The 27,817-nt window shown below is 36.7% G+C and overlaps 1 protein-coding gene across 1 annotated transcript; it reads right to left on the bottom strand.

Moving 5' to 3' along the window:
• Positions 1–27,530, bottom strand: LOC132790292 (death-associated protein kinase related). Its single transcript, XM_060798778.1, has 9 exons — positions 26,773–27,530; positions 8,500–8,590; positions 8,211–8,414; positions 5,782–6,019; positions 5,615–5,718; positions 4,025–4,177; positions 3,603–3,918; positions 3,355–3,532; positions 1–1,441 (listed from the first exon to the last, which is right to left on the bottom strand). Exons 1-9 carry the CDS (start codon positions 26,804–26,806, stop codon positions 189–191), a joined length of 2,571 nt encoding a protein of 856 aa, XP_060654761.1. The 5' UTR covers positions 26,807–27,530; the 3' UTR covers positions 1–188.
• Between the last annotated feature and the right edge of the window lie 287 nt (positions 27,531–27,817).

The raw sequence follows: 27,817 nt of genomic DNA, 5'->3' as shown, positions 1-27,817 counted from the left end.
TAAATACATAAATAATTTTATTGATTTGCAAACAGAAATTTACAAAATTTATCAGCGATCGACTATTCGTTTAGTTGAGTTTTTGAATTAGTTTGATCGAATTCATTGCTTCATCATATATTACATAAATTATATTGAATTTATATACATATGTATATCAACTGATTGGAGTAGTAATTAGGCAACAATTACTTCCCCGTTGCCTTCTCCTCCAGCTGTGCCTGAATGTGCTTTACATTCTGGCCGCCGCTGGTGTTGCTGTGACGCTGGAAGAAGGCATTAATGGAGCTCATCGATCGGTACTCGAGGTTGTCACTGACATGCCAATCGACACTGATGCTCTGATGTCGACCTACAGGATTGCGGATTTTCGTCTCGTTGTATTTCTCCAACAGGTGCAGCAGACAGTCCTTGGTAGTGTTGGCGGCCTCCTCGAGATTCACCGTCTGATGTGTGTCCGGCAGACCAATGGGCACATCCCGGCTCATCTGATTGATGCGGAACTTGGCACGACGACTGCTCGCCGACTCTGAAAGAAGATGATTGCTGCTGCTATTGGCGGAGGTGTTATTAATGTTGTTGTTGATGGTGCTGCTGCTGCTGGAACTGATTTTTGAGCTGCTCGACACAGTGGTTTGGACATGTGTGCTGCTGCTGCTCTTCACATTGGACGTGCTCATGGTGCTCACTGCGGATTTGCTGCGCAGCGAATTCTGTGACCAGCGTTGCTCGCTGTTGCCATTACTCAGCTTTGGAGTCTCCTCAATGGACTGCTGCAGGCGCACGGAAAGCGAGCTAATCTTCTGCTTTTGCCCATCCTTGCTGTGCGTCTGACTTTGGCTGCTGCTGCTGCTGCTGGCGCTGTTCAAGACGCCTCGAGGCGTTGCTCTGCTGGTTGTGCTGTTGGTGCGCGTTGTGCTCGTCCACTTGTTGCCCTCCTGGCTGACACTGTTCACCGTGCTGCTCGATTCAGTGGCCTTTGGTTCTGTGCTATTGTTATCGCCGAGCTTGGTATTGATCTCGGCCAGCATTAGCAGATGATCGGAGAGTTTGCGTATCTCATCCGCCAGATTTACACGCTCGCCGGAGCTGCGACGTCCTAGGAGATAAGTGGTATCAGAATTGCGGCGATCGAACGTGTGCAGATAGCTCTTCATGCTGCGCTGTTGTTGGGCACTCGATTCACTGCCGGAGAACTCGTCAAAGTTCTCGTTGAAGAGATGCTGCGGCGTGGGCGTGGCACATCCTGAGGTGCTGGCGGCATTCGCGGAGCCAACGGGGAATAGCTTCTCGCGGGACTCATTGATTGGCGTCGTGGCCGCAGAAGCTGGACTATCGGCACTGCGAGACTCTTCGTCGGCATCTCTCACTGCCTGCAGTTCATCGGATGGTTCGTCATCTATTAGCGTGGCTATCGATTCACAGGGCGAGGGCGAACAAACTGTAAATGCATTGCAATGAATCTTAATGTGGTGTTCAACATAATCGAAGTGTACATACAGATTAATAATGGATAAGTGTTGTTAGCGCCACTTCAGCACAATGACGAAAAGTATCAAATTGTTTTCCAAACGATTTGTCATTTTGACACACACACACGCACGCATACATTCATGAACGATACATCTATGTATGGGTAACATGCTTATGACACATCTGCTCAGTTAGTTAGGCCCACAGAGAAGTTAGTCATGGATCAAAGTAGTAGCTAGCCCTGTCAGACAACACACTGTGCATAAATATCACTCTATAACTATTGAGCTTAAATATGTTCAAGTAGTTATTGTATTAACTACAAAATTTATTGCGTTCAAAGTTTAAGTATACAGAAAGAAAAACTACATTTTAAAAACTAGATGGATTAGTACAAAAACCTTTTTAATCTTAAAACAATATTTCAGTATTGAATCATTGTTTTCAGTTTCAAAAGTTCTTGTTTTATTTAGTGGACCATAAAATAAAAATATCATGCACAAAATCAAAATTACAATTTTTAAATAAAAGAATTATTAATCTGGGCAGAACGAATGTTGTAATTATCTTTTCTTTAACTTTCTGTAGAACTTAGTGTTCTCTCTGTTTAGCAATTCAGTAATATTTCAGTATCAATCATTTCTGAATGTGATCCATAGATCAAGAATTTATCTTCTTCAATTTTGATATGGTTTCTTCTTGATTTCAGACTGGAATCTTTCTATATACATATAATTTCATTGAGATTATGTTTGTGTACAATAGTTTGTTATTTTTTAGTTTTTATTTCTTACTTTAGTAAATAAACACTTGGAAATAGAAAATGTAGAAAAAATAGTTGTTGAAATTTTAAAGGGTTTTTTTGTCATTAACTTTGGTCTTGCAGTATTAAAAGAGCATTTAAATGTGTGTGTACTTTTACAACAACTGTTATATACCTTTTACTTGAATAATCCAAAATATAAAATGCAATTGAGTTTACATAAGTGAGCTCAATAGTTAAAGTATGACTCTTTTGAAATGGGATGATCTCTCAAGTGATTCTCGAATTTGGCAGCAACTTTGAAAATTTTGTTTTCGTGTTTTTTTTTGTTTTGGTTGGTTGTTGTTGTTGTTTAATAATGGGTCTTACCTTGTCCGGCATTTCAGAAACTGTGGCTAGGTGTTGAGCTAAACTTGAACTAGGTTAGGATAGAGTCTGTGTGTTTGCTTTGTTGTTTTTTTTGAGGGTAGATTGGAATAGTATTTGGAATGTTTGGATTGAGTTCTGGACGAGTAATGGTATTTAAACGAAGGTTTGTTTTGCAGTATTTCAAATTGAAGTAAGTATATTTTGGTATTACTCTTGTCTGTCTTTATCACAGTGTCAAAACGCTAAGCGACTTACTAAACTAATCAAATCGGGTTAATATTGTATAGTAGTGTTTAACATCCGATAGTTGGATGCGCTTAAAGTTACGGTTATGCTTAAATTGTAAACAACTTTGTAAGAAGTAATTGTTGTTGTTGTTGTTGTAGTTGTTGCTGTTGCTGACATGCCTTTGTTTTTCTCTCACATACATACAACACAAGTACAATTGCAATAGATTAACATTTTATGTTAAAACACAACATTAATAGATTGAGAGAGAATGAGAACGAACGAAAGAAGAGAGAAACAGAGTGTGAGAGAGAGAGGGAAACAGCGAGAAGAGGAATGCCCTTCTCTGCGCTTCTCATTCAAGTTAAGAGAACAACAATTAGTTATCAAGTTAATTATGTAATTTACAAATTGGTTGTGATTGCACTGCCCCCCGTCTCGACCCCTCCGCCTCACTTGCCATGGATGAGGGCGTGGCGGTCGCGCTGCCGCTGGGAGCCGCCCCCCGCGGCAGTACTCACCTCGGGATGAGGAGATGCTGTCGGTGCCATGGGGTCGTCGTGGATGCGGATAACTGGTCTCGTTTAATGGCGCTATCACATTGCCCTCGACGTCGAATACGTACGGACTGTTCGGATGCGTCTCCCAGCGCACTATGAAATTCTTTAAATTATCCTTGGTGGCATCCAGCTCTTTGTTCTATGCAAGGAGGTATGCGTATGCGTAGTACTAGTTGATTAATTTGCTATCTCTTTGCTTGCTTGCTTACCTCCAGGTCGTGTGTGCTGCATAACTGTGCCAGCTCCTCGCTGTCCTCATCCTGCTCAGTCACATCCTCCTCCTCGTCTTCGTCCGCGTCCGCGTCATCGTCATCTAGATCGGCTTCCTCGATTGTTTCCGTTGAATCCTCTGAAGACTCGGAGGCCAACGGTGTGGGCGACTCTGACTTCAGGCGCGTCTTCGCACTAGCCGAGGCTGTCTTGGCTATTGTTGTTCCTGACGCTGTTGTCGTGGGCGTGGGCGTGGCAGCGGGGCGTTGTTGCAGCCATTTGTGCTTAACACAGTCGGCGGCTGTCATGCGGGTGCTAGACGATGGAGGTAGGGAAGGACATTTGGTTGATTAAAAGCTGCTAGTTGTTGGTTGTTGGCTGCTGGCCTGGTTATGGCTAGACACTAATTAAGGAAACGCACCTCAAGTCCTTTACCAGTAGCTTGGCTATGAAATCCAGGCACTCCGGGGATATGCCATTAAAGCATTCATCCTCGAAATCGTATTTTGCAATGGTTACATTTGACATTGTTTCAATGTCGTTCTCGCCCATGAATGGTGACAGACCAGAGATGCTGTTATTGCCATCGTCGTTGTAGTTGTTGTTGTTGCACATGTGTAGTTGTGTGTGTGTGTGTGATAGGTGTGTGTGTGTGTGTGCGTGGGTGCGGCAAAGTCAATAAACATGAAATGTAAAAGCAACGCACACAAAATAAATAAACACATAAAAAAACACACAGCAGCAGTGTTTAATTAACTAAATTAAATTGACGCTCTGCAGTCACAGCTCATGAGGGTTTGTCGAGTGTGAAAAGATGGTCGGAACGGGGCGGGGTTGGGGTATGGCATCCCCTTGGGGTTGTGCGGTTTGCCAGAAAACACCTTCAATGGCATTTCTAAGACTTTGATTATTTAATTCTTATCCGCCGCAATATTCACAGATTTTTAATTAGTTCACTTGGCGTAAAGAACTCCTGAACCCAAACTCTGATTGGAGGGCGCACTGATTAAATTTTCAAGTACCATGTCAAGTAATAAGAAGTGCTCTCTTTTGGCAACAAGATTAAAATAAAAGCGTACTCTTTTCATTTTATTTTCATTTTTGTAAAAACTGCTTAAAGTTTAAAGCTAACTGAATAAATTCTAAACAATACGCAGAGAATGAAAACAAACTACGATAAAATTCTGAAAATTTAAAATAGAATGATTTAATATAATAACTGAGTTTTTAATGGTTACCAAATATTTTATTCAGATTCAGATTTAGATACATATTTACATATCTTATATCTGCCCATTCGACATTTCGGACGTCACTTTGTGCCAAAAGAACACGGAGAGTAATCGTAAGGGTAATGACTAAATTTTACTTGGAAAATAACTAAAGTCTTTAAGATTCCTGATTCGCAATGTAGTTGCGATTACATAAAAAATTCAGAATTTATTCAGGAAATAGTTTGAATGAAGCAAAACCCGAGCTATTGGGTTTAAATAGCTTTGGTTGACAATCTGGTATATTTATTTTCTATCTATGGTATTTGTCAGTATATAAATAGGGCTTTAACTAACGCTTTCCTATTGTTTTGCTCTTATTGAGCATAGGTCTCAAGTATGTCGCAGTCGAGAACACTCAACTGTAGTTTTTATACGCAATACTTTTAGAAGGGTCTCATAACTTTGTGCCGCAAGATATTGAATTAACATGCAAAGGAGGCTCCTCCGACCCTATGAAGTATTATATATTATTAAAGAAATAATTTTGTATGGCAAAATTGCCAATGTCATTGCTTAGTCGGTCATTAATAGTATTTTGATATACTAAACAAGGACTTCGGGTTTTTTTAAAAGTATTTCAATTTTTTTTCTGAATAATCCACTCTGTTTTCCTATTATTGAGCGTGGGTAGAGGGTGCCTAACAGTGGATCACACTCGACGGGAGTTTTCTTATTTTTGTTTTAAATATTTCTATAAAAGTTTCAACATACTTTATGTATTTATTTGAAGTACTTACAGCACATAGCAGATAACGCCAACACTCCACATATCTGTGCCATATGAGATGCAGTCAAAGTTCACAACTTCTGGTGCAACGAACTCGGGTGTGCCGAAGAGAACCTTGAAAATGAAAAAGATTGATAAGAAAATATGTAGATATAGAGAAGTGTTTTATCAACCTACTCTCAGGCGCTTATCAGGATCAAACTTGCGTGCCAGTCCAAAGTCAATGATCTTGATGCGATTGCCCTTTTGAGTCAGAACCAAAATGTTCTCAGGCTTAAGATCCAGGTGGATAATACCATTGCCGTGTATAAAGGCCATCGCCTCGCACACCTGACGTATAAATACTCGGCACACACGTTCTGTAAGTACGAATTCATCGTCCACAACGCGATCAAATAGTTCACCACCTTCAATGCTTTATGGAAAGTACAAAAGAAATATAAAGACACATGTTAATGGAATGAAGAAAGTATTTACATGTGGTAGAATATCGAAATAAATAAAAATATATAACACATGCAAGCAATGGCCAAGACAAAAAAAGTTAAGGCAACTATTTGGTTATTCCCAACTTAGTGCTAGATTTTAAGCTCATTTTAGTTGCCTTACCTGACCGCCTAAAATATTTATGTTATTTACAAGAGCTACATACGTATCCAAAACACGAAAATCAGATAATACATGAACATCTAGCCAAGTGGAGTGAGTAATGCCTCTCAACTGACCTATAAAGTTACTCAGCAAAGCACAATATAAATGTATATATGCAATTTTAGCCAGTTGAAGCGCTTTACTCAGAAGAAGAACATATAACAATACATTTTTAAGATTCACAGTTTGAAGTAGTCAAGAACTGTAAAAGTTCGAAATGAACAACAAATGGCCAACTATTTTATCATCAACAAATCGATCCCAGATTAACTTAGTGCTGCGTAATAAAGCAATTCAATTGTCAGCTTCAGCGTCAAATCAATTTGTGATTTCACTTTTGTTTATTCATCTCATTCGATTGATGCTAAATTGCACTAAGTCGCATCGCATCACAATCGGCTTATCTGCGAGAATATGTGTACAAACTACATATAGAGCTTATATCAGCATCGATTTTCAACTTATAATTGATATGACTTATACGCTTAACGCAGTTTGGAAATATTTGCCTTTGCTCATAGAATATTTACAAGCCACCCAACAATGACAAATACCACTTTAGTGCGGCAATCTAAATAAATATTATTGTTATTGCTATTCTCGTATTGTTATTTATTTGCTTTGTGGATTTTAGCACAGCAGTCACAGAAGTAAACTGCAATTTTCATTAGGGACAAACTACACGAAAATTTCATTTTTGTGCAATTTGACAAAGAATTCTGGACTTGACCACAAAAAGCGAGTATGTTTGCTACATTTTATGAATATGCAAAGCGAGACAAGTTGCCAAGTAAATAATTAAGTTCTCTCGCAGACTAGAGAGGTAACAAGTGTAACATCAGCAACAATAGTTCGACGTTGAACGTTAAACTCGACTAATAGATACCCTAAACAAAAAATATATAAAATATTTAACTAATTTTGCTTTGCTTTTGTTATATAGAAAACGAAAGTACTTCTAATTTAGTATTGTGATCTGAACTGAAACATAATAATCCGTAAAGGAGTACTATATAATAAAAATATACTAAATACAATGATATTAAATATTTTACTATATTAAATACTGAATCTATGGAGAGATTTCTTTTAGTTCCAGGATATGTGAATCTGCCTCTATGTTGTTTTTGTCAGATTCCAAATATGCATTCTATTTCGCATTCTGGTGACTGCACATTGTTGTTAAGAAATTTTTACATAACACACTTCAGGCATGAATATTAATTTAACAGGACAAGCCAAGAGACTAGACAATAAGTTGTACAAAGGCAATGGGACTTTATTGTTTTTCAGTTTGTTGTTCTCGTTTTGTTATTGTGCTAGTTCTTGTCGTTGTTTCGTTTTTATTATTGCGGCAACCAAAGTGGGTCAAGGTCATGGCATAATCAGTGCGTCGTTACCTGCCTCGAATTCTTTTTATGGCCCATTGAGTTTGGTCCGAAAACTAAACCCTTGTCTGTTTTCATTAATACTGGGAGAGAAAAAAAAAACAAGTGATAAAAAAATAAGCAGCTGCTTTGCCAAGAAGTGCGAACCTGTTGCTTAAGGTTTTTTCTTTCCCTCACCCACCAAAAAAAATATAGTGAAACTTTTATAGTTGTGCATGTGTGTGTGTGTGTGTGTGTGGGTGGGTGTAAGTGGGGTTGGATGGGCAGAAGTTTACTACTTTACGATAATGTGCGTACGTGTAAATCGTATTTTATGCACATTTCCACTGATTGCAAGATATTGTGTCCTACAACAATGTAACAACAACAATAGGAAAAGTAGCAAAAGGCATTCACAAAAGACCAACAAAGTTATGAAGTTGCTGTTGTTGTTGTTGATGTTTGTTACACAAAGAAGAAGAAGAAGAAGAAGAAGAACACACACAGAACACAGCACTCAACACACATATAAATGTATACATAAGTAGTGTAGAAAAAAAGGAGCATTCACTGCCTTCAAATCCTTACAGTTCCAGGACGACGCACATCATTTTCTGATATTCGTATGCAGCATACAATTGTATAATGAGATGATGTTGCAATGAATTCATTATCTCCACTTCTCTCTCCACATTCCGCTTGTCCTCACGCTTCGGTATCGGCACAAATTTGGCTGCCAACTGGATTCCGCTTGTCTTCTCCTTGCACTTGTACACAGTGCCGAATTTACCTCTGAGAATTGTATCCACAATATCCAATATGATTAGCATTGCATTTGGAAGTGCGATTCTCTCTCAATCGATTCTCGACTACTCACCGTCCCACCTCACCAAGCACGTCGTACAATTTATGGGCATCCACGTTACGGTTTATGGTCACATCGCGCATTGGAAAAGCCGGTTCCAAAGCTGCAGAGAAAAACAAAAATATATAATAGTACATTAGTTACTTAACATATAATAGTTTGTTCAGGTCGACTTATGTTTACCGTCACATTGTGCAAAAAATGAAAAACAATGCTATTCTCTAAATTGTTATTCTAGTTTTTAATCTGCAATATCAATAAGTAAAATTGCTTTATCTTTAACAAATTCGAGTTAAACCTTTTAATGCTGAATGCCCAATTTTTGAAAATGAAACTCATCATTCAACTTAAGATTGTTTGCTACAAATCATATTTACGTGTTCTATTATATATACTCAAGTAGAGCACTCTATGCGAGTACTTTTCTTCTTGATAAATCAATTTCTTTCAGGAAAATCTACTTGAAATTCAACAAGTACACATGTTTCTTTTCTTGTTGACCTTTCTTTTGGGTTTTCTTGCATCTGCCCAAGAAGCCAAGAGCAGATCAAAAAAAAAAAATAAATAAATAAAAAAATATATATATGAACAACTTGCAAACATGCACAGCAAATCGAGTACTTATAATGACTCTTGAAATATTGCATTTAATCATTTTCATTGTCCGATAAAAGGAAATGCATTTAATATCGGTTATTATGGTCATATGTTGCCTCGATTTCATTCCGCTCTCGTGCCTACTTGTCACATATTACTCAAGCATATTGCACACAATTTGATGTTATTTTTTTGCTCATTTTCTTTTTCATTTTTTTGTTGCTGTTATGATTATTTTCGCTTTTCAAAGGGCTACCCTTTTCATAGTACGTATCCTCGTTGCTTGGTGGCAAATGTTGTTGTCGATATATCTACGAGTTGCCAAACAAATAAAAATGACTTCATTGAATTGAGTTTTGCAGCAGAGGGAACGACAAGGACAAACTAGTCGAAGGAAAATGACGACAACGATGACTAACTGAAAATTCTTTACGCACACCCAAGCACACACACATTGCACACTTTATATGTAGGTAAGTTGTTTGCGGTCAGAAAACTATGTGCCTTCAATATCCTGCAACAATAACAATGGTCAATCAAAAGTTTTATGAATGCGAAGCACTCTTTAAGGTTGGAGAATTCTTCGATTCGCATAGCATTTTATGTATATTTATTAAATATTTAAAATTCAGTTGAAAGTGTTCAGTTGCTGCTGCTATCTGCATTTCTATATTATTATTTCAATATTTTTCTATTAATCAATCAGCAGCCAAAATTGATGTTGGCGGCAGATATCCACAGAGATTTCGCAGCAAGTCAAAAAAGGAATCGATTTGAATCTGAATTTGCAATTTAAATTATTGATAAACTGGCAGCACGTGGCTTGTTTTAAGCAATTGGAATGCACTCATAAACGCCATCATCTGGAAGACTGGAAAGCGTCTGCTCTATTAATATGCAAATGGCGCATATAAGTATGCTACGAAATGCACGATAAATCTTTAAAATCAAAGGCGGGCCCAAAATCTCAGTCTATGTGTGTGTGTTTGTGTGTGCGAGAATCGAACCGTAAGCGGGGGGCTGAGGAAGGGGGGAGGTGGCATCTCGTGTGCAAAAACTTGGCAAATTCAAAGTGAAAGTTGAATAGATGCATCTGCAGCATATGCGCGTGTGTGTGTGTGTGTGTGTGTGGGTGTGTTTGTGAGTGCTTTGCTATTTGTGTGCAGTCAAGAACTTGTGCGTGTGCAGCGATTGCTTCAACTTGACATTATCTCTCTTTCCAACTCTCTCACCATCTCTGTCTAGCAAAACGGCTTTTGGCATCAAATTTGTGCCTGTCTGCTGCAAATTTTTGAGAACGTGTGTGTGTGTGTGTGTGTGTGGAGACCTTTGAGTGCACTCTGCCAATAATGCGCACAATTTAAATTTGAGCAAACACGCTCTTTTGAATTAGTACTCATTCGCATCGAGCTTAGATCAACGACATATTCAATTGAACCATTGCAAAACTTTTCCCGTGCAGGTGCAACAAACTTTTTGCAATCATAATTTATGGCCAGACAAAGCCAAATCAAATATTTTCACGCATGTCGTTCAGACCGATGCAGACAGACACTCATATTTTATACACAGAATCCCCCCCAGTCCTAAACACACATGGAGTAAAGAGAAGTCATCGTTGCACAGGTAGCACATTTATTTCCGGTTTTCAGCTCATGAATAAATGAATTTATATCGACTCTCTTTGGCAGTTGAACTGCATTGCATACTTTCCTGCGCTTATCCCCTCGCTATCTTCCACTTACACATGTGTTTTTCTATAGCTCCATCTGCTTCACTTTTGTCCCTGACTTAGCTCCAACTTGTTTGTCTCAAACCCTCACGTGCAGCATTGAATTGCATTGGATATTTGGGCACTCGCTTGGGGGATTCACTAGCTATCTGGAGCTCGCAAATTTGCGTATAAACGCAGCCAAATTGAGTCATGCTGAGCCATATTAAGCATGTGAGATTCATGGAATTGACCTGGCTAAGTAGCCTGAAGTCCATGCATTTCCGATTAACTTGGACTAGACCTGGCTCATAGCTAGTTAGGAGTTTTTTTTGCCATTGCAAATTATCGCCAAAGTCTTAACCATAAAGTGTTTTCTGAATTAAGACTTTATATTTCTAGGTTCTTTTAAAACAAATAAATTAGCTTGCTATATTTAGTATAGTCAAAGCAGAGTGGTATTATTCTTAAAATATACCAAATTAATATACCAACAAAACATTATAATTTATTGAAGGCTATTTCTGGTATAATAATATACTATTACATTCTTTTGTTTCACAAATAATTTAATTCTCACTTTTGTGCATTTGAATTTAAATTTTGTATATTTTATAACAACTTTAATTCTTTGTTTAGACATTTATAGAATAACATCAATGGATCCAAAAAATTAAGTATTAAGCACATGATTTTTAGATTCTTGATCCATAAATTTATGTTTTCAATTTGTATATTTCATAATAAGTTAATAGTTTATTCTAAATCTATAAACATATGTAAATTTACATTAAACATTTATATATTTTACTATAATTTAATACATTGCTCGAAATCTACATATGTAAATCTAAATTTAATTTTGTATATTCTGTTATATTTTAATACTTTGATTTACATCTATTAACCGATGCCTACAATTTGGAACAAATTTATAATTAAACACACGATTTTTAATTTCTATTTCTGTAAATTTATATTTTATATTTGAATATTTCATAATAATAAAAGTATGTTTTCCTTAATGCATTTGCATCTTTATAAGCTATATATTTTGAATGTTTACTTTTGTAAATTTACATTTACAATTAAATATAGAATTTGTGTATTTCATAATATAATTTAATAGTTTTTTCTCAATTTATAAAAATATGTCAAGTCTCGTTCAAAAGCATCTGCAACATTATATGTTATGTAATTCACCGAAGAATAGTAAATTTACAATTTAAATTTCTATATTTCTTAATTATAATTTAATAGATTGCCCTACATCTAGAAAAACATGTCAAATTTCTTTCAAAGTTCCCCCAATGCATCCGCAACATTAAGAGCTAACTAATTTGATTGAACTCGAGTTCAAGGAGAAACATCGCAGACAGTACTTGACAAGTGTTGCTATAATCATTAAATATAATTTGCCACACCTCAGCACGGACAGGCAAAAGCACGCCCCCTTTACGATGGGCGGGCGTGAGCCATTGATAAAATCTCATTCGATGCAATTTCAATCAGCAAAAACTTTGTAAAGTTAATTTATGCACAATATCAAAAGAGCAATTCTGTGTAAGAGAGAGGTACATTAATCGGGGATATGCACGCTACATATACATATATATAGTATATCTAAATGCTGAGTATATATGTATGTATGTGGGTAAGTATTTGCAAGCACTCTCAATTCAATTGAGTGCTGTCTGTGGATAGTAAAGCGATTTTTTGTGCCAACGCCGGCAATTTTTCTGATATGAAAATCAGCAGTTTTTCTTTGATTTGCCGAGAGCATTCACAGTTTTCCCTATCATCCGTTCACTCACACACACAAACACATACACATACACATAAGCGCACAATTTCCTCTTACTCAATTTGTGCATTTTGGCAACTGTTGACAGTTCGGCCAAGAAGCAGCTCGCTGACTTTATCGCTATTTGCGTTCTCAACACAAACGCCAAGAACACGCGATGAGTAATTTTAAATGTTTAAAAAGTTTTATTCAGTGAAATGTCACAATTCATACCTTTGAACAGAATGGAAATGGAGCCCAGAGTATTTTCCAGTCTAGCACTCGCAACTGTTTTTTTGATGTCGCTGATTTGTTGTTAATTTAATGAAATTTTTAATGCCTGCCATTTAAGAGCTTTAAAATTGTACGGCAAATTGCTCAACAATTGTAAACTGTTGCACATCAAAATGATAACGGCAATAACACGCACACACACAGCAAATACAAATACCCACACACACACACACACACTCACAAAAAACATTGTTAACGTGTCGCATTATGCATACGCCGCGTGGGCCCCAAACACATTCTTTTTTAAACAGACGCTTTGGCATTTTTATATGAATTGTGCAGGAATAACGAAATGGGTGGTCTTTATTGGGTTTATAGGTTTTTAATAACACTTTTTATACGTCTGGCAGCGGTATAACAAATGCCCAACTTCAACAAATAAATGTATGCTCCTGGCCGCAGGCTCAAAAGAATAAACAAAAGTATGTCAAGAATTTAACGACAAACATATAAATCAACAACATGTTTTGCACAAAGATTAAGCAAGTTTTGTACTCATATTAAAGTTAATATCACAATAACTTAACTGTATAAGTTTGAGCAGATCAACAAAATATTTTCATTGGAATTTCGTTTGTTTTTTGTTGGAGCTTTTAATATGGCATTCCATACTTAAAACATGTTTTAAGTGTAAGAAGAAATTATGTCACTCAAATATTTCCTTGTGTTTCTTAGTGGTTTAACAAATGAGAATTTAACAAATATTAAGTAAGTTTTTATTAAAGTTGAGCAGATCCTCAAAATTATTTTTTTTCGGAATTTCGTTTGTTTTCGGTTGGCACTTATTATATTGCATTCCGTATTTAAAACATTTTTCCCAATTTCTTCCGAAATGGCGATTAATGATGTAAGTGTCAGAAGCAATTATGTCACTCAAATATAGTCACATATTCTCGAGTGTCCGAGTAGATAACTGTGGTTTAACCTTTAGCTAAGATTCTTCACAAATATTAAGTATAATTTTGTCAGCAATTATATTAAAGTTGGAATAAATTTGAGCAGATTCAAAAAATATTTTTATTGGAATTTTCTTTTTTTTAGGTTTACACTTGTAATATTGAATTTCTTATTTGAAACATTTCGAATCAACACACTTTGATTTACATAATATTTAGGAAATTTAGAAAATGATTTTTATTCCCGCCAATCTTAGCTTTCTTAATTGTTATTTTTGGTGTTTATTATAAGATTCAAATTTAATTATTGTTTTTAATAATAATAATAATAATAAGTGATGTGTTTTAAGTATGTTCAATATTCTCGTGATTCTGAGTGGTTTAATCTCTAGTATTTATCCTGGCGGATTTAAGAAGCACCAAGTTTTAGCTGGCGACAAGAATATTTTGGTAATTTACAAGTTTTCTGCCATTATCTCTTATCCAGACAAGAATATATAGCTGCCAGTGTTGGGAACTAATGGCGAATCGCATATGACAGACTGCTGCAAATATTTGTGCCATGGTAGTTGTTGCAAGAGTTGTTCTTGTTATTGTTTTGGTTGTCTGGTCTGTGCACTTTAATCAGCCTAAGTGCTGGCAAAGGAAAAAAAAATGTGTAGCTACCCCTGCGAACTGGCGAAATTAAAAATGGTAAAACTTTGCTCGTTTGCTGCTCCGTTGGCTGCTGGCTGCATAACTGTGTAACTGTGTGGTGCCATTTCAAATTGGTTATTACACACAAACTTGCCACACACACATATAGATACAAACACATACACTTATACAAGTAAACTAGCATATGCAGCACTCTCTGAGGTTGTCGACAGTTTGTTTGTATCCGCACCTTTTGTTTGCCTGTCCATGTTGCGAGAATGAAAATGAGAATGAGAGTTGCATTAGTTTTTTAAAGTCGGCTTTCCGACCCACGCCATGCTCACATAAACAGTTAATATTTCATGTTTTATGCACATGTTGATTTCAGCTATTATGTCGGCCAAAATAAACATGCTGAAAGTAAAACTTTTAACTATTAAAATAATAATGCGAAATTTTGAATTAGTCTGCTAATTGCAAGTTTTGCGGCTTATGCTGTTAGACAGTTTAACCATTTATTTATGTCAAGTCCGCTTTTTAAATAATTCACTCGATTACGGTAAAATAATATTGCTTTTCAATTATGCAAAATAATATTGTCCTTGCGATGAGCGCATTTAAATAAAGATGAATATTTTATTTTTGAAATATTGTCGCTTTAAATGCATCTGTTTTCTCTCTCGTTTAAATATTTATTGGCCATTTAAAGCAAGCATTCCAGTGTGTCAAATTACTGAATTCTAAATAGGAATACCTGAACACAATTAATAATCAAATGGCGACATCAATTTATTTCTTACGAGCGAATGCATTTGCGTGTTGCCCTCCAATGTTGACGAAAATCAATTGAACAAATGATAAATGACAAAGCACAAATTACTAAGCCCAAGATATGATTTTATTTTCATTTTCGTTACCGTTACCGTTCTTGTTTTCTTTTTCTTTTTGCTTTAAACAAATGCTTTCGGTTCAGCGAACAGGCAACAAATCAATATCAACAATGTCACCTAAAATAGATAAATACATATGCATATGTATCTACCGGGTGTGCATATATAGATAGATACAGATGTATCTGCAGCGACATGACAGCGGCGGTAATTCATCTTCATCATTTTTGCATGCCATGCGTAAATCCGTTGCTACGCCCATGAATATTCGAGCATGCCCCAAACCGCGGCATAGCAAAGATGAAAAAAGGAAAAAATGTATATGAAAATCGTTATGACAAAATGAAAAGTAATAATCAGAAAGAAAGGAGGAACCTTGGCTGCCAGAGAAAAACCTCTCAACCAACCAACAACCCCGCAACGGGAAGCAGCACAGAAAAATGAGACTAGCTGGAGGTCTGTGTATGTGTGTGTGTGTGTGTGTGTGAGTGTATGGGGATTGTGGTGTGTAGGGTGTGTTAAGCTGTTCTAATGCACTGTCAAGTGTTCCAACTACCGACTGTTCCAAAGTGTGGCTGTGACCCACGCGCGCACTTTCAAGTTTATGTTGCATACTTTTGTGGGCCACTTTAATTGCCCATTGACATTTAAATTTATGCCGAGCACAAGCCGCTCGCGAGCGTGCAGCGAAAAAAAGTGCCACCTAACCGAGGGCCGGTCCCATAAGATTTTATGATTCTAATGTCGCTTGCCAATTTGATGCTTGCGCAACTTGATTATTTCCAGCCAGCAGAGGGAGAAATGTAGAGTATCAAGTAGCTGTCATTTAAAGTTTTTTTTAGAAACTATTACTTTCGCTTCAGTTGAAAATATTTGTTTACGGAATTTATAATAAACTTTAAATAAATTGTATTAGTTGGTAATTAGAATTAACATAAAAGAGCATTTTCATAAGTGTATTCAAGTGTCTGCTTTGTCACTTTTTTTTATTGTTTCGTTGGCAGCAGCAAATAAAATTAGCATTAGTAATTTGTATGCATGTGTGGTGAGTGAGCGCACAAATTGAATGCTGCCTGTTAACATTTTCATTCTCATTTTCATTTTCATTTTACGTTTATTTCATTATTCCGCATTTGCATTGCTGTCGTTTTCATCAAGTGCGAAATTTCATTCATTGACTTAGCAAGTTATTTCTATGCATTTCAATTATTTTATTCTTCTCTTCACTTTTTGGAATTTCTTAGACGTACAGTTCATTAAGCTGTTTAATTTAGATGTGGAAGCGCATAAAACACGCATACGCCATGTGGTTTGATGACAAACAAAAAAACAAAAAAAAAGTCTTGTTGCTCTAAAAGCATTTCTGGCGCGTACATTTCTTAAATTGTTTTTTACCAAACACTTTGTGGTTGTCCCTGGTCGGGCATCCAAACACCATCCCCCTCGCTTCTCTGGCATCTTAGTCCATGCATTCTTACGCTCTCACACTCTGTCGCTTTGGCTAACCCTTTACACATTCATTACGCTGGCTTTTGTGGGTGTGTGCGCAGTCTGTGCGTGTCTGTGTGAGCGAACATTTCGCGCTTATACTATATAACATATAATCAGCGCTGCTATTCGAGCTGCGTCTGTATGAGTTTCCTGTTTTGCTTTTGCTTTCGGTCTTGCCTTTACTTGCTTTCAAATTTATGTGTTTTTTCTTTGGATTCCTCATGCTTTTTTTGTTTTTGGCAAAGCTCTCAAGCGCTTTAAGTCAAATGCCATAAAATTTAAATCAGCTGAAAAGTGCTGTCTACATGACAACAAACAGGCCACAGCACAGCACAGCACAGCTGAAGAGAGAGCTGAGCAACAGCACTAGCAACGGGCATGGGCAACGCTAATTGATTGATGTGAGCACAGCAATTTCAAGGCAATTTCAAAGTTCAACAATGGCTCAACAATGGCACAGGCACAGGATGGCTGGCGACAGACCCAGACGCAAGCCACACAAGATGAATGCAAAGGGCCAGCTGACAGCTGCAAAAGATAAACACAAGAGACTTCACTCACTCTCGTTCCCTCACTCATACCCACATTCCCATGCTTATTCTCGTATCTCGCTCTAACTCTGGGTCTCCAGCAATCCTGACGCAATCACTGCATTTTTTTTTCTATTTCTTTTGCCATGTCAGCAACAGCAACAGCAACAGGAGCAGCAGCAGCAAAAGTCCTTAGCTAAACGTGGCACTCGCATTCAAAATGCACAACGATTTTTAAGGCTGTCTAACGATGTGCGACGTATAGTTGCCACTAACACGTTGCCAAAGATGGGCCGCAGTGAACTCATTAAAAGTTTTTAGCTAAGTTGCAACAAAACGGCAACTGCAACCAAATGTCTGCAACTGCGCTGCAAATGCTTAACGTTGCAAATAAAAATGCGCAATAGCTAAATAATAAACAGGCCGCAATTCGTCGACGTTTAATTAATTTAATGAGCTGCCTTGCAACCCAGTCAATGTCTGACTACGTGTGCTAATGACTTTGACTTATGAGACTGCCTGTCTGGCTGGCTGGCTGGCTGTTTGGTTGCAGCTCGTTAGCATAAAACTCCAAACTGATTGCAGTGAGCTGCTGCAATATCCGGCAGTATTTTGTCATCGAACCTGGCTGGATGCCTGGCTGGTGCTTAGTTAATTATTGGCTCTTGTGGTGACCAGCGTGCAACGTAAAATGTATTAATTTATAACACGCATACGCCGCGTTGCTCACTAACGGTTATGATGCTGTCAACAACAGCAGCAAGCACGACCGCTTAATGATCCGACATTATTCCGCAGATTACCTGCTACCTGTGGGAACTTTGGCATTGTTGCCCAGCATAATGGAAGAGGGCCAGACGGGTCACAGTATCGATTAAAATTATATTGTTGTAGTCGTAGTAATTGAAGCAATTTTTCTGCAACATAAAAGTTCGATAGATATGCTATAGTTTATTCGATATGCGTTGAAAAGCGAGAAGTTGTGTTGTCGAAAGTTCGAAAAGTTCTACGAGTATTTGATTTGACTTGGCCAGACCAACATTTGCTGTTTCTAATTAGACACGTGCCATGGCAACGCATTCACTCACGGCGCTCTCTCTCTGGTCAGCCACGAAACGGAAAACCACTTTAAAGCAAAAGCAAATGCGACCAATGCCACCAGACGCTAACTACGCACAAGCAAGAAGCCATCAGCCTACCGGACGAGCAAGAACATGAACCACAACAAGCCAGAGGATGCCCAGAGAGTGGGCCAAAGGCAAACCAACGTTGCCACAGACGCCAGTAGTTGGTGGGATTTGTGGGTTGGTTGGCCACGTTTGCTTTAAGAGTGGCGGGCAACATTAGCGAACACATATTTGCACTCAAATTGAATTGAATTTTAGCCATAATCTAATAACAACTGCGAAATGTGAATTGCAAACTGCGAACTGCGAACTATTCGAATATTTCGATGCGGAGCGGAGCGGAAATGCATGTTAACGTTGCTTCAAATGGGGTCGGTTTTTGGTGTCGGCAAATGTATTTTGGCATAAATAATTAGGGCTCTTTCTGTCTGTTGGAATTTTGTTTCGGCGGATCAGCGAAAAATAAATCAATTAACGTGCACAAACAAAACAATTAATCAAGATGCAGGTTTTTAGTTACCATGCGCAGCCGGAAATGAGGTAATTGAATAGCCATCGATTCCACTGGCAGTTTATTGAGTAGCTGCTCTGTAGCACCATCCACGTCCGCATCCGCATCCACATCCACTTTCACAGCAGCAGCTGCTACATGTTCACACGCGCAGCTGACAACAATTTGTTAAAATTTAACGCTTTATTTACTGTTGACTCGCTGAATGTCTGCCCCATTGAGGGGCAAGGCATGAGGAACACTTCTCAGTGCAATTCTCCTGCATTTCAGCTCGCTTCCCCGGTACATTGTCCTGGACAGTGTAACGTGTCCACGTTGAACGACAGTTTGACATCTCTAAATAAAGTTTGCAGTCTAGCTACGTGTTCAAACACACACACGACACTCAGATACACACACACACACACTCACATCACACAGGGGTTGCTTGACAATTTAATGGTGTTGAGGTTATTTATACAATACGCTCGCTGAATTCGTTAAATATTCAGGACATTGCAGCAATTGACATGGCCAGAACCTAGTAGCATCGAACTATGTTACATCTTAAAGCCAGCACTATCAGTTTAATATAGAGTAATACCAAAAATTGCTAATGAACTAAGTCCAAGGTAATCTATAGTTTGGTCTCACATTAATTGAACTTAAAGTAAGAGATAAATCACTTCTTGAAGTGATGAATTCGGTAGCGGTAAAATTACTAAATTAAATAAAGAAATAAAATAATAAATGAACATTTTATTTTCTATACTGCTATCACATAAAATAAAGCTATTTTTAAAGCAAATGAAACAAAATGTTGTTTTATCCTTTGAATTTTTAAAATTTGTACATCCAAGTTATTTTTTTTCATATAATTTTTCTTTGACTTGATGGTCTATCTGTCGTGTATGTTTGTAATATGGGCGTTTCACCTATTTTTAAGTAATAGGGTATAAAGGGTATACCATTTTCGTGCCCCCACCAAATGTACATTAGTTTGTAACAGGCGGCGCATATATTTTTTATTTAGCATATAGCATATATCTATAAACTAAATATTATCTTGATCAGCGTTAACAGCCGAGACGATATAGCCATATCTGTGTGTTTGTCTTTCTATTCGTATGAAACACTGTACTTAAACATTTTTTTTCGACATCACTTTATGTGCACGCAAATAAAGTTTGTTTTCGATGTTTGCCACATCCACCCCCGTAAATCCGACAAAATCGAATAGCAAGACTAATTTATATACGAGTGTTGCGATTTTAGATACTTATAATAAACAATATTTATCATTCCCAAAAATTTTGGATATTTAAGAAATAATTTAATTCGGAAAACACGACTGCTGCTTTCGGGTCTTGGTTGATTTGGTTGAATTTCTGGTGTATTTTTAATACAATACTATACGATATAACAAATATAAACTTCGGTATATTTCGGTATTCATTTAGTATATTTGTAAAATAATACTGCAGTGTTTTGCTAGTATTGAAAATGGGTAGAAGATAATTCACAGTCGAGCATACTCAATTGCGGTTTTCTCACTTGTTTATTTTTATAGTAAGTGTTACAGTAATTTTTGATTTATTAAAAGTTCAGCTATTCGTTTAATAGTATTGTTCTTATAAATTTGTTGTTCCAAAAATTGGACTCTAGGTGATAATGATTTTATGTTCTGTGTATTATAATAATTTTCTTTAAACTTAATAATGTTTTAGTTATTATTTTTTTAAATTATTTATTTGTTTCCTGGCCTTAGAAACTATAGCTCATAAATTATGGTGCTAGTCATTTTACATGGAACGTGTTAAAAGAGCTAGACAGCAAAATACGCCATAAGCAGTTCAAGGTAGGACAAATTTCATATTAAAGCTTTTGTGAAACCATCAAGTTGAGCTGTCCGAGAATGTGCCGTAAAGAGTCATAACTCAGTGTTGAATCGGTTTTATTCGAGGGAGCTGGGCTACTCACTTAATGGTCAGCTGGCTGGCATCGCATTTAATTTGAACAAGCACTCGAAAATAATGAGCAGTTTGTTGGTTACATAAAAAGCGTTTAATATGTGAAATTAACAGCAACAATAACAGTAAGAACAACAAACAACACTTATCGTCTTATTGCATTTAAATTGTAATTGCGCAACAGCAACAATTAAATATCGCACACACAACATGCTATATTTCGGTAATAATTAACCGAAGCAAATGAGAAATTGTGTGTGTGAATGCAGGCAGCACTTGGGGCATCAAACGTTGCGTATACGCAATGTAAAGTGTATAAGCTGATTAGGAGAGAGAGAACAATAGATGAAAAGTGCAATTGTGATGTACCGAAGGTTACCTGAGGCTCATAAATTACACGAGAGAGAAATGAGTGAATGAGTGAAAATGTGGATAATGGGAAATGGAAGAGTAAATGGCAAAAAGGGAAATGGGAAATGTGAAATGCGAATTGGGGACATTGCTGTTGTTGATGCAAATGAAATTGGCTGATGATGACCCATGTGCGGCTGTTGACGCTGCTATGGCTAATAAATAAAACAAATGACGAGCACCATCTGATGGCATTTACATAATTTCGATTATTTTTGCAACTGACGCGAAGGCAGCAGCGTCTAAGCAAGCAACAACAAGACCACGATAATGTTTGCAATATGGAAATTACAGTTTGTACATTTTGGCGCGAAAGGTCTACATGCAGAATTGAGTTGCGTGTGTGTTTGGTTTGTTGAGTTTGCATTTGGCAAATGCAATCTTAACAAGACTCTGACTGCTGCTCAGTCTGCAATGCATTAAATTGCAATTTTAATTTGTTTAGCATCCGCTGCTCTTATTCTGCACCTCCTCTTCTTGTCCCTTCTTTCTCTCTCTGTCTGTCTCTTTTGCATTGTTTCGCTCATTTGTTAGTTTCCTGCGGACCACATGGCGTATGCGTTATAGCCTTACGGGCATACATACATATTTACATACGTATATGCAAGCACTCACGCTTTGTCTGCAATTTTAATGCTGCTGTTGTTGCTATTGTTATTGGTGTTGCGACTGCTGAATTTCCACCTGCAGCTGCGGCTCAGACAACCGCCAGATACTTGCACATTAAAAATTTAAATAAAATTGCAGAGGAAACAGCATGAAAATGGGAATGAAAATGGCATTGGATATGCCATATATGCCAGTTATATATAAAAATGGGTATTTGATTCCGCTCTACGTGCTCAGTGCTCTTATTCTCTATATCGCATGTTATTCCAAAGAATATTTTGATTGCCTTAAACAATAAGTATTTCAATGTAAAGTAAGAGGTATGCGGTTGCATAGCTAAGTATACATTATTATACCCTATGCCCATAGGGTAGAACGGTATTATAGCTTTGTATCGGCACGAAATATTCTTGGTCAACGTCAACAAAAATGATAGAAGTTATTTAAAAAATCATTTTATATAGCAAAAAACCACCGATGTAATTTGGGTTTCATTGATTTAGTTGGCAATAAGATCTATTTTGTACTCTTTGGTATATTTTTTACATAATAGTGGTATATCGATATTCCAAAGACATCTCTCAGTATGTTTCAGAATTTATGGTATATTTATTTGGTATCTATAATGATGGGTTTTTATTGATTTGGTTGACAATCAGATCTATTTTGTACTCTTTGGTATATTTTTTATTAGTATATCGATATTTCAAGTACATCCCTCAGTATTTTTCAGCATTTGTGTCATATTTATTTGCTTTATTTTATGAATACATTTGCAGTTGGCGTTTCATTGATTTGGTTGATAATCTGGTATATTTTTAAATATATTTGGGACGCAATAGTATATCAATATTCCTAATACCGCCATTAGCATATTTTAGTATTTTTTGGTGTATACTTTTGGTATATTTTATTAAAAATACAGTCGAGTCTCCTCAATGGAGATTTCTTATTAATTTTTAGCAACATTGTTAGTCGTTATTCTTAAAAATGTTTTAGTCTATTTAGTTTGCTGAAATATATGAATCAGGAAATAGAAAACATTTGTTGTAAACATAAATCATACAGCCTTTATGATAACATGTTTGATTTTTCTCTGACTTTCATAATAAGTAGAGTGTATTTTTATAATTAAATAAAAACAACTTTTAACATATAGTTTTATATTCATATTTTAATTCAATAATTACTTAAGCAACCGCTTTTATATGTTTATTTTGTGATTAACGTGTTCGTCTTAGTCTTAATTCTTTTTTAATCAGATTGATTATGAATTGCAAGAGCTGTTCTGATTAGCTTTACTTCCATTTAATTAATATACCAATATCATAGAAATACTATCGAATACGGGAATGTATCGCTGTTGTCGTACATTCGAACAAAATGGTTTTTCATTAGATTTTGGTTGCTTGCCAATATTGAAGAACATAACCGCAGACATATAATCATTATATTTGGCAGCTAGTAGAAATGAAACAAAAAGAAACCAACCGAAAATACACTGAAATACAATTGAGGGAAGTGAATTCGAAGCAGGAAGGACGAGTGCTTAAAATATGCACATAATTGACTGATAATGCTTACTTACTGTCTGATATAATAATGTTGTGCTCTTCACGTACAATATATAAGCACATTGTGTAAATCAATTTGTCGATCATTAGTGCAACTACCCGCAACAACAGCAGCAGCAGCAGCAGCAACTACAACTACAAAAATCCCCCAAATGAAACACTGCATGAGACAGTCGCAAGGAATTCGCAACGTCAAATGAAGTGAATATCAACGAACGACCTTCAACATGAAATGCGACGTAAAATAAAATTTATCTCAATTATATACACACATATATATATACATACGTACGTATTTATATATAAATACATATGTTTATTTGTGTGGGTGTGTTCTTAGCTGTATACTTTGCTTTTCATATTCGCTCATTTGCGCCACCCGCTGTTCCTCCGTGTTGCGGGTTGCGGGGTTGGGGGCGTAACTCTGAGACGCGATGTGAGAAATTGTTGTACTTTTTTCTGTATTCGTATGCGTGTGTGTGTTTGCTTTACATTCACCTTGGCATCGCACAAAAATTAAAAGCAAAATAAAAATTATTTTTATATTTGTGCGCCAAACGCGTTAAAAAAGAATGAAATATCTTTTTAAATATAGTGGATGCTCTACCTTTAATAAATCGCTATAGATACTTAAAGCATATTGATAATTTGGTAGTATCAGGGAGTGAAAGAAAAAAGTATTTCTATAAAGTTTCTCAATTCTAAAAATGCCAATAAGTTGCACTCTGTATTCCACTGTGCGCAGCATTTTCTTAGTGAAATATACACGAAATATTTGCGCATTTAATGACGCCAACATGAAGCGATGGTCAGCATTTTTATGCATTTCACTGCTCGGCGAATGTTTATAGAAAATGTTTATAAAATGATATATGTTTATATGCAGATATTTAATTTAGCCATTGCTCTTGCTGCTGATAAAGTAATTGAATTCATTGAGAATTTGTGTGTATATCTATGAGTTTGAAAATATATACAAATTCCAAGTGTTAAAATGTGTTTTTTATACGCAAGTAAAAAAACAACAAGTAAATACATATATTTTGAAATTTTATTAACGAGTATTTTTAATTTCTCTGCGGTTTGGCAATTTCCGTGCAACTGCTGTTAAAACTTTTCATTTCCGCTGACCATTAAAGCTTTTGGAAGCCACATTGGTGCTGGAATTTAAGGTATGCTCGAATAGCTAGCTCAGTATCTGTCTCCACTTAGATCAGGACCCAAAACGGAAATTGAGAAATCAGCTTTCGCACCATTAGCACATAATTCAGCTGTGACAACACACACACACACATACTTTATAGACGCAAGCAAAAGGTGACAAAATTCACGGCAAACATAAAGCCACAACAAGAGAGATAGAAAAGGGCAAAGGGTCCCCCAACACCTGTAGACAAGTATTTCCGTTTGTTGTTATTTGCCAATTTGAGAAAACAGCCTGGGAAATCGAGCCACCACACCAAAAACCCTTTTCTCTTTTTTTTCTGTTTTTTCTGTTTTTTCGACTTGTGGGCGTGATGTCTACGATGTGAGGTTGGCTGCCCGACACTAAATCACAACGCCTCTGCGGCGGCCACACACAGAAAATACACGCAGTGTTTCAACCAGTCTGTTTACGACTTGGAGAACTTTTGCTTAGTTATAGAGAGTAAAACAAGGAACAACACTTAAAAAAAATAACAGCTATCTCTAAATTTAACTTATGTTCTTTCACATCAAAATTAAATTCAAACTTCACATTCTTACTTATCTGATCATTTATTAAGGCCACTTTACAGGGTATATTTTGGCTTGTCCTATTTATTCTTCAATGTATAACATTTGCTTTGCCGTTTTTTTCCTGCGTTTACCCCTTTCATTTTTCAAATTGCTTCGCGCTTGCCATTTTTCATGCTACATTCATTCCACTTTTTATTTTGTTCTTCTCTTCCTATCGTCTTTGTTTTTTTAGCTTCCTTTCTTTCACATGCCGTTCGTACGACTACTTGACACTTCCGTTTCCGTTTGAGTTGACCTGATATTGTCTTGGATTTCTAAGCCAGTGCAAATTTTCAAAGCAAAAGCTCTGTAGTTACAGTTACGCATACGCCCTGTCATCCCCTCCTTTCCTCTTTCCTCCCTCCGAGACTTTTATACAAATTTAGTTTCATCTTGTGTGACGTTTATCTCTCAACGCCTTTCCGTACTCTGGTCCCCAAAAAAACTTTAATATAGGAAAAAAAGAAGAACACACTTGCTCTTAGTGTTTTATGCGTAAAATTTATTGTTTCTGACAATGAAAATGGCGACACAAACGTTTCCTGATCACAGCCCGTCTTATCTATAGACCCTTTTGTTTTCCCCCTGCCCCTCCCCCCTCACAGTTTTTTGTTGGCCTTTTTCCGTTGTCGTATTTTATTGAAAATCATGTATTTTTAAAAGCCTTGGCCATTTGTGTAGCTGCGCAGCATTGGCTCTAAATCGTTTAAGCATTTGTGTTTTTTTCGCTTGATTTTTAGAGATATTTTGTTGGCATTTGGTTGGTTTGGATTGGCTTTTATCTGTGCATAAAAGTTAATGCTTTGCATCATAGGCCCCCAAAATGTTTATGTGACGGCTCAATTGTCCCTTTATTAAAGCGTAGTTTAAAGCGATAACTAAATCGTCAAAGGCCCAAATGAAACAGCTGCTAATCTATAGATTTGTCTTGATTTGATTTGTCTGTTTGTCAGTTGTTATTTTCCAGCTTTATTTCTAATGCTAAATGTTAAATTGCTTTAGGAGCATGTGAGAAGTGCACTTTCAAATAGTCGACTGGCGCATATCCTATAGACACATATAATCTTAATAAATCAATACGTATTTATAGCACCTTTAAAATGATTGGAACTTATTCTTTTTGGACATATTTTTCATAAATCACACTCTTCAACTCACAAATTGTTTTCTATAAATATTCATAGTATCTCTCGTAATTCACAAAATTCATAAAACATGTTCACTTAGTAACCGTAATTAACAATTCAAAACTGATGCTACGGTCTTTTAGTTCACAATTCACAACTCGTATCAATTTTATATTATTTTACGGCATTTATCAGGTAATTTACAACTACATACAAGTAGATATTGACATAATGAAACAGCGAACATTGTTCTCTTTTCTTTTATCACTTGGCGCGCTGATAAAGGTATATAAATTCGTTTTCGTATCATTTCTCAGTCCATTTATATATAGTCAGCTATCAGTAGTGTCATATAAGTAATTGCGATTACCATTTAGTTGCTTGAACTTACCACCTTCCGGCTCTGAATCATCTATGTAGATCATTTTTCTCTGGCTGCCTCGCTTAGCGCTGGGTTGACGTAGACGAGTTCCCGTTTTGGTTGTTAAATTTCACAAAGAGTATATATATGAAAACTGATTTTTACTTTTTGTTGGTTTTATTTCAAATTGAATATTTGGTTATTTATGTTAACACAACATTCTTTTTTTAACACAAAACATTTTCTTTTCTGCGTTGTTGGCAAAAATTGATATATATATTTTTCTTTTTTCAAATTGAACTGAACTTTTCTTCACAGTGAGATTTCGTTTTATATTTTTGCCTTTTTTATGCTGCGCACTTAAAAAATGAAATGGAATTATTCGGCGTTGTGATGAATTTTATTTATAGCCTTGGCTTGTTGCACGTTACGTATGCGTAATATTAGTTAAATTTGTTGTTACTGTGTGTTTGTTGATTTGACGTTTCTTTTGAGCTGCAGCTGACTGGTATTCCTTTTTTTTCTTTTGTTCTATTTGCTTTGATTGCGTGCTATTGTGCCATCATCAGAGTCAGAGTCAGAGGCAGCGTCAGCGTCAGCGTCGTCGCGAGCGAGCGTTTTGCATCAAACTGTTTTTGGCCTGCGCCACATTATTTGATTTGGGCCGCTTTCGACTTGCGTTGCCAATATTTTTCTTTGTGCTTTGCGCTCTTGGCGCTCAATTATAAATGTGTTTTGCCTGATAGCAGGCAGGCAGGCAGGCAGTCAGCCAGTCAGTCAGCCAGCCAGCCTGGCTGAGAGGGAGGAATGGAGACTAGGGCTGGGTGGCTAGCTGGCAGCCGGTAAGGCACGACTTGTCGCCGATCTGCTCTCATCAGGCTAGCCCAGTGCCAGCCAGCTAGCACACGCATACAGTGAAGCGCAGTGCTCACGAGCGTTTCTATTCTAGCTAAAAATAAATGAAAAGATACAAACACATGCTGTATCTATAGCTTCGCCTCTGTCTCTGACTCTGTGTCTGTGTCTGTGTGTGTGTTTGTGCCTGTTTCTGTTGTTGTTGTTAGTTATAAAAATA

The sequence above is a fragment of the Drosophila nasuta genome, chromosome 3 (genome assembly GCF_023558535.2).
Source record: "Drosophila nasuta strain 15112-1781.00 chromosome 3, ASM2355853v1, whole genome shotgun sequence".
Classification (NCBI taxonomy): domain Eukaryota; kingdom Metazoa; phylum Arthropoda; class Insecta; order Diptera; family Drosophilidae; genus Drosophila; species Drosophila nasuta.
Note: the sequence above shows the minus strand (reverse complement) of the source record. Positions and strands in the feature narration are given on the sequence as shown.

Excerpts from the sequence above, each read along its gene's own strand:
- LOC132790292 (XM_060798778.1), bottom strand. The coding sequence starts at position 26,806 with ATGATCTACATAGATGATTCAGAGCCGGAAGGTG. Across the intron at positions 8,415-8,499 it reads GTGCTTGGTGAGGTGGGACG|AGGTAAATTCGGCACTGTGT; the intron begins GTGAGTAGTCGA and ends TACAATTCTCAG. Across the intron at positions 5,719-5,781 it reads ATCCTGATAAGCGCCTGAGA|GTTCTCTTCGGCACACCCGA; the intron begins GTAGGTTGATAA and ends TTCATTTTCAAG.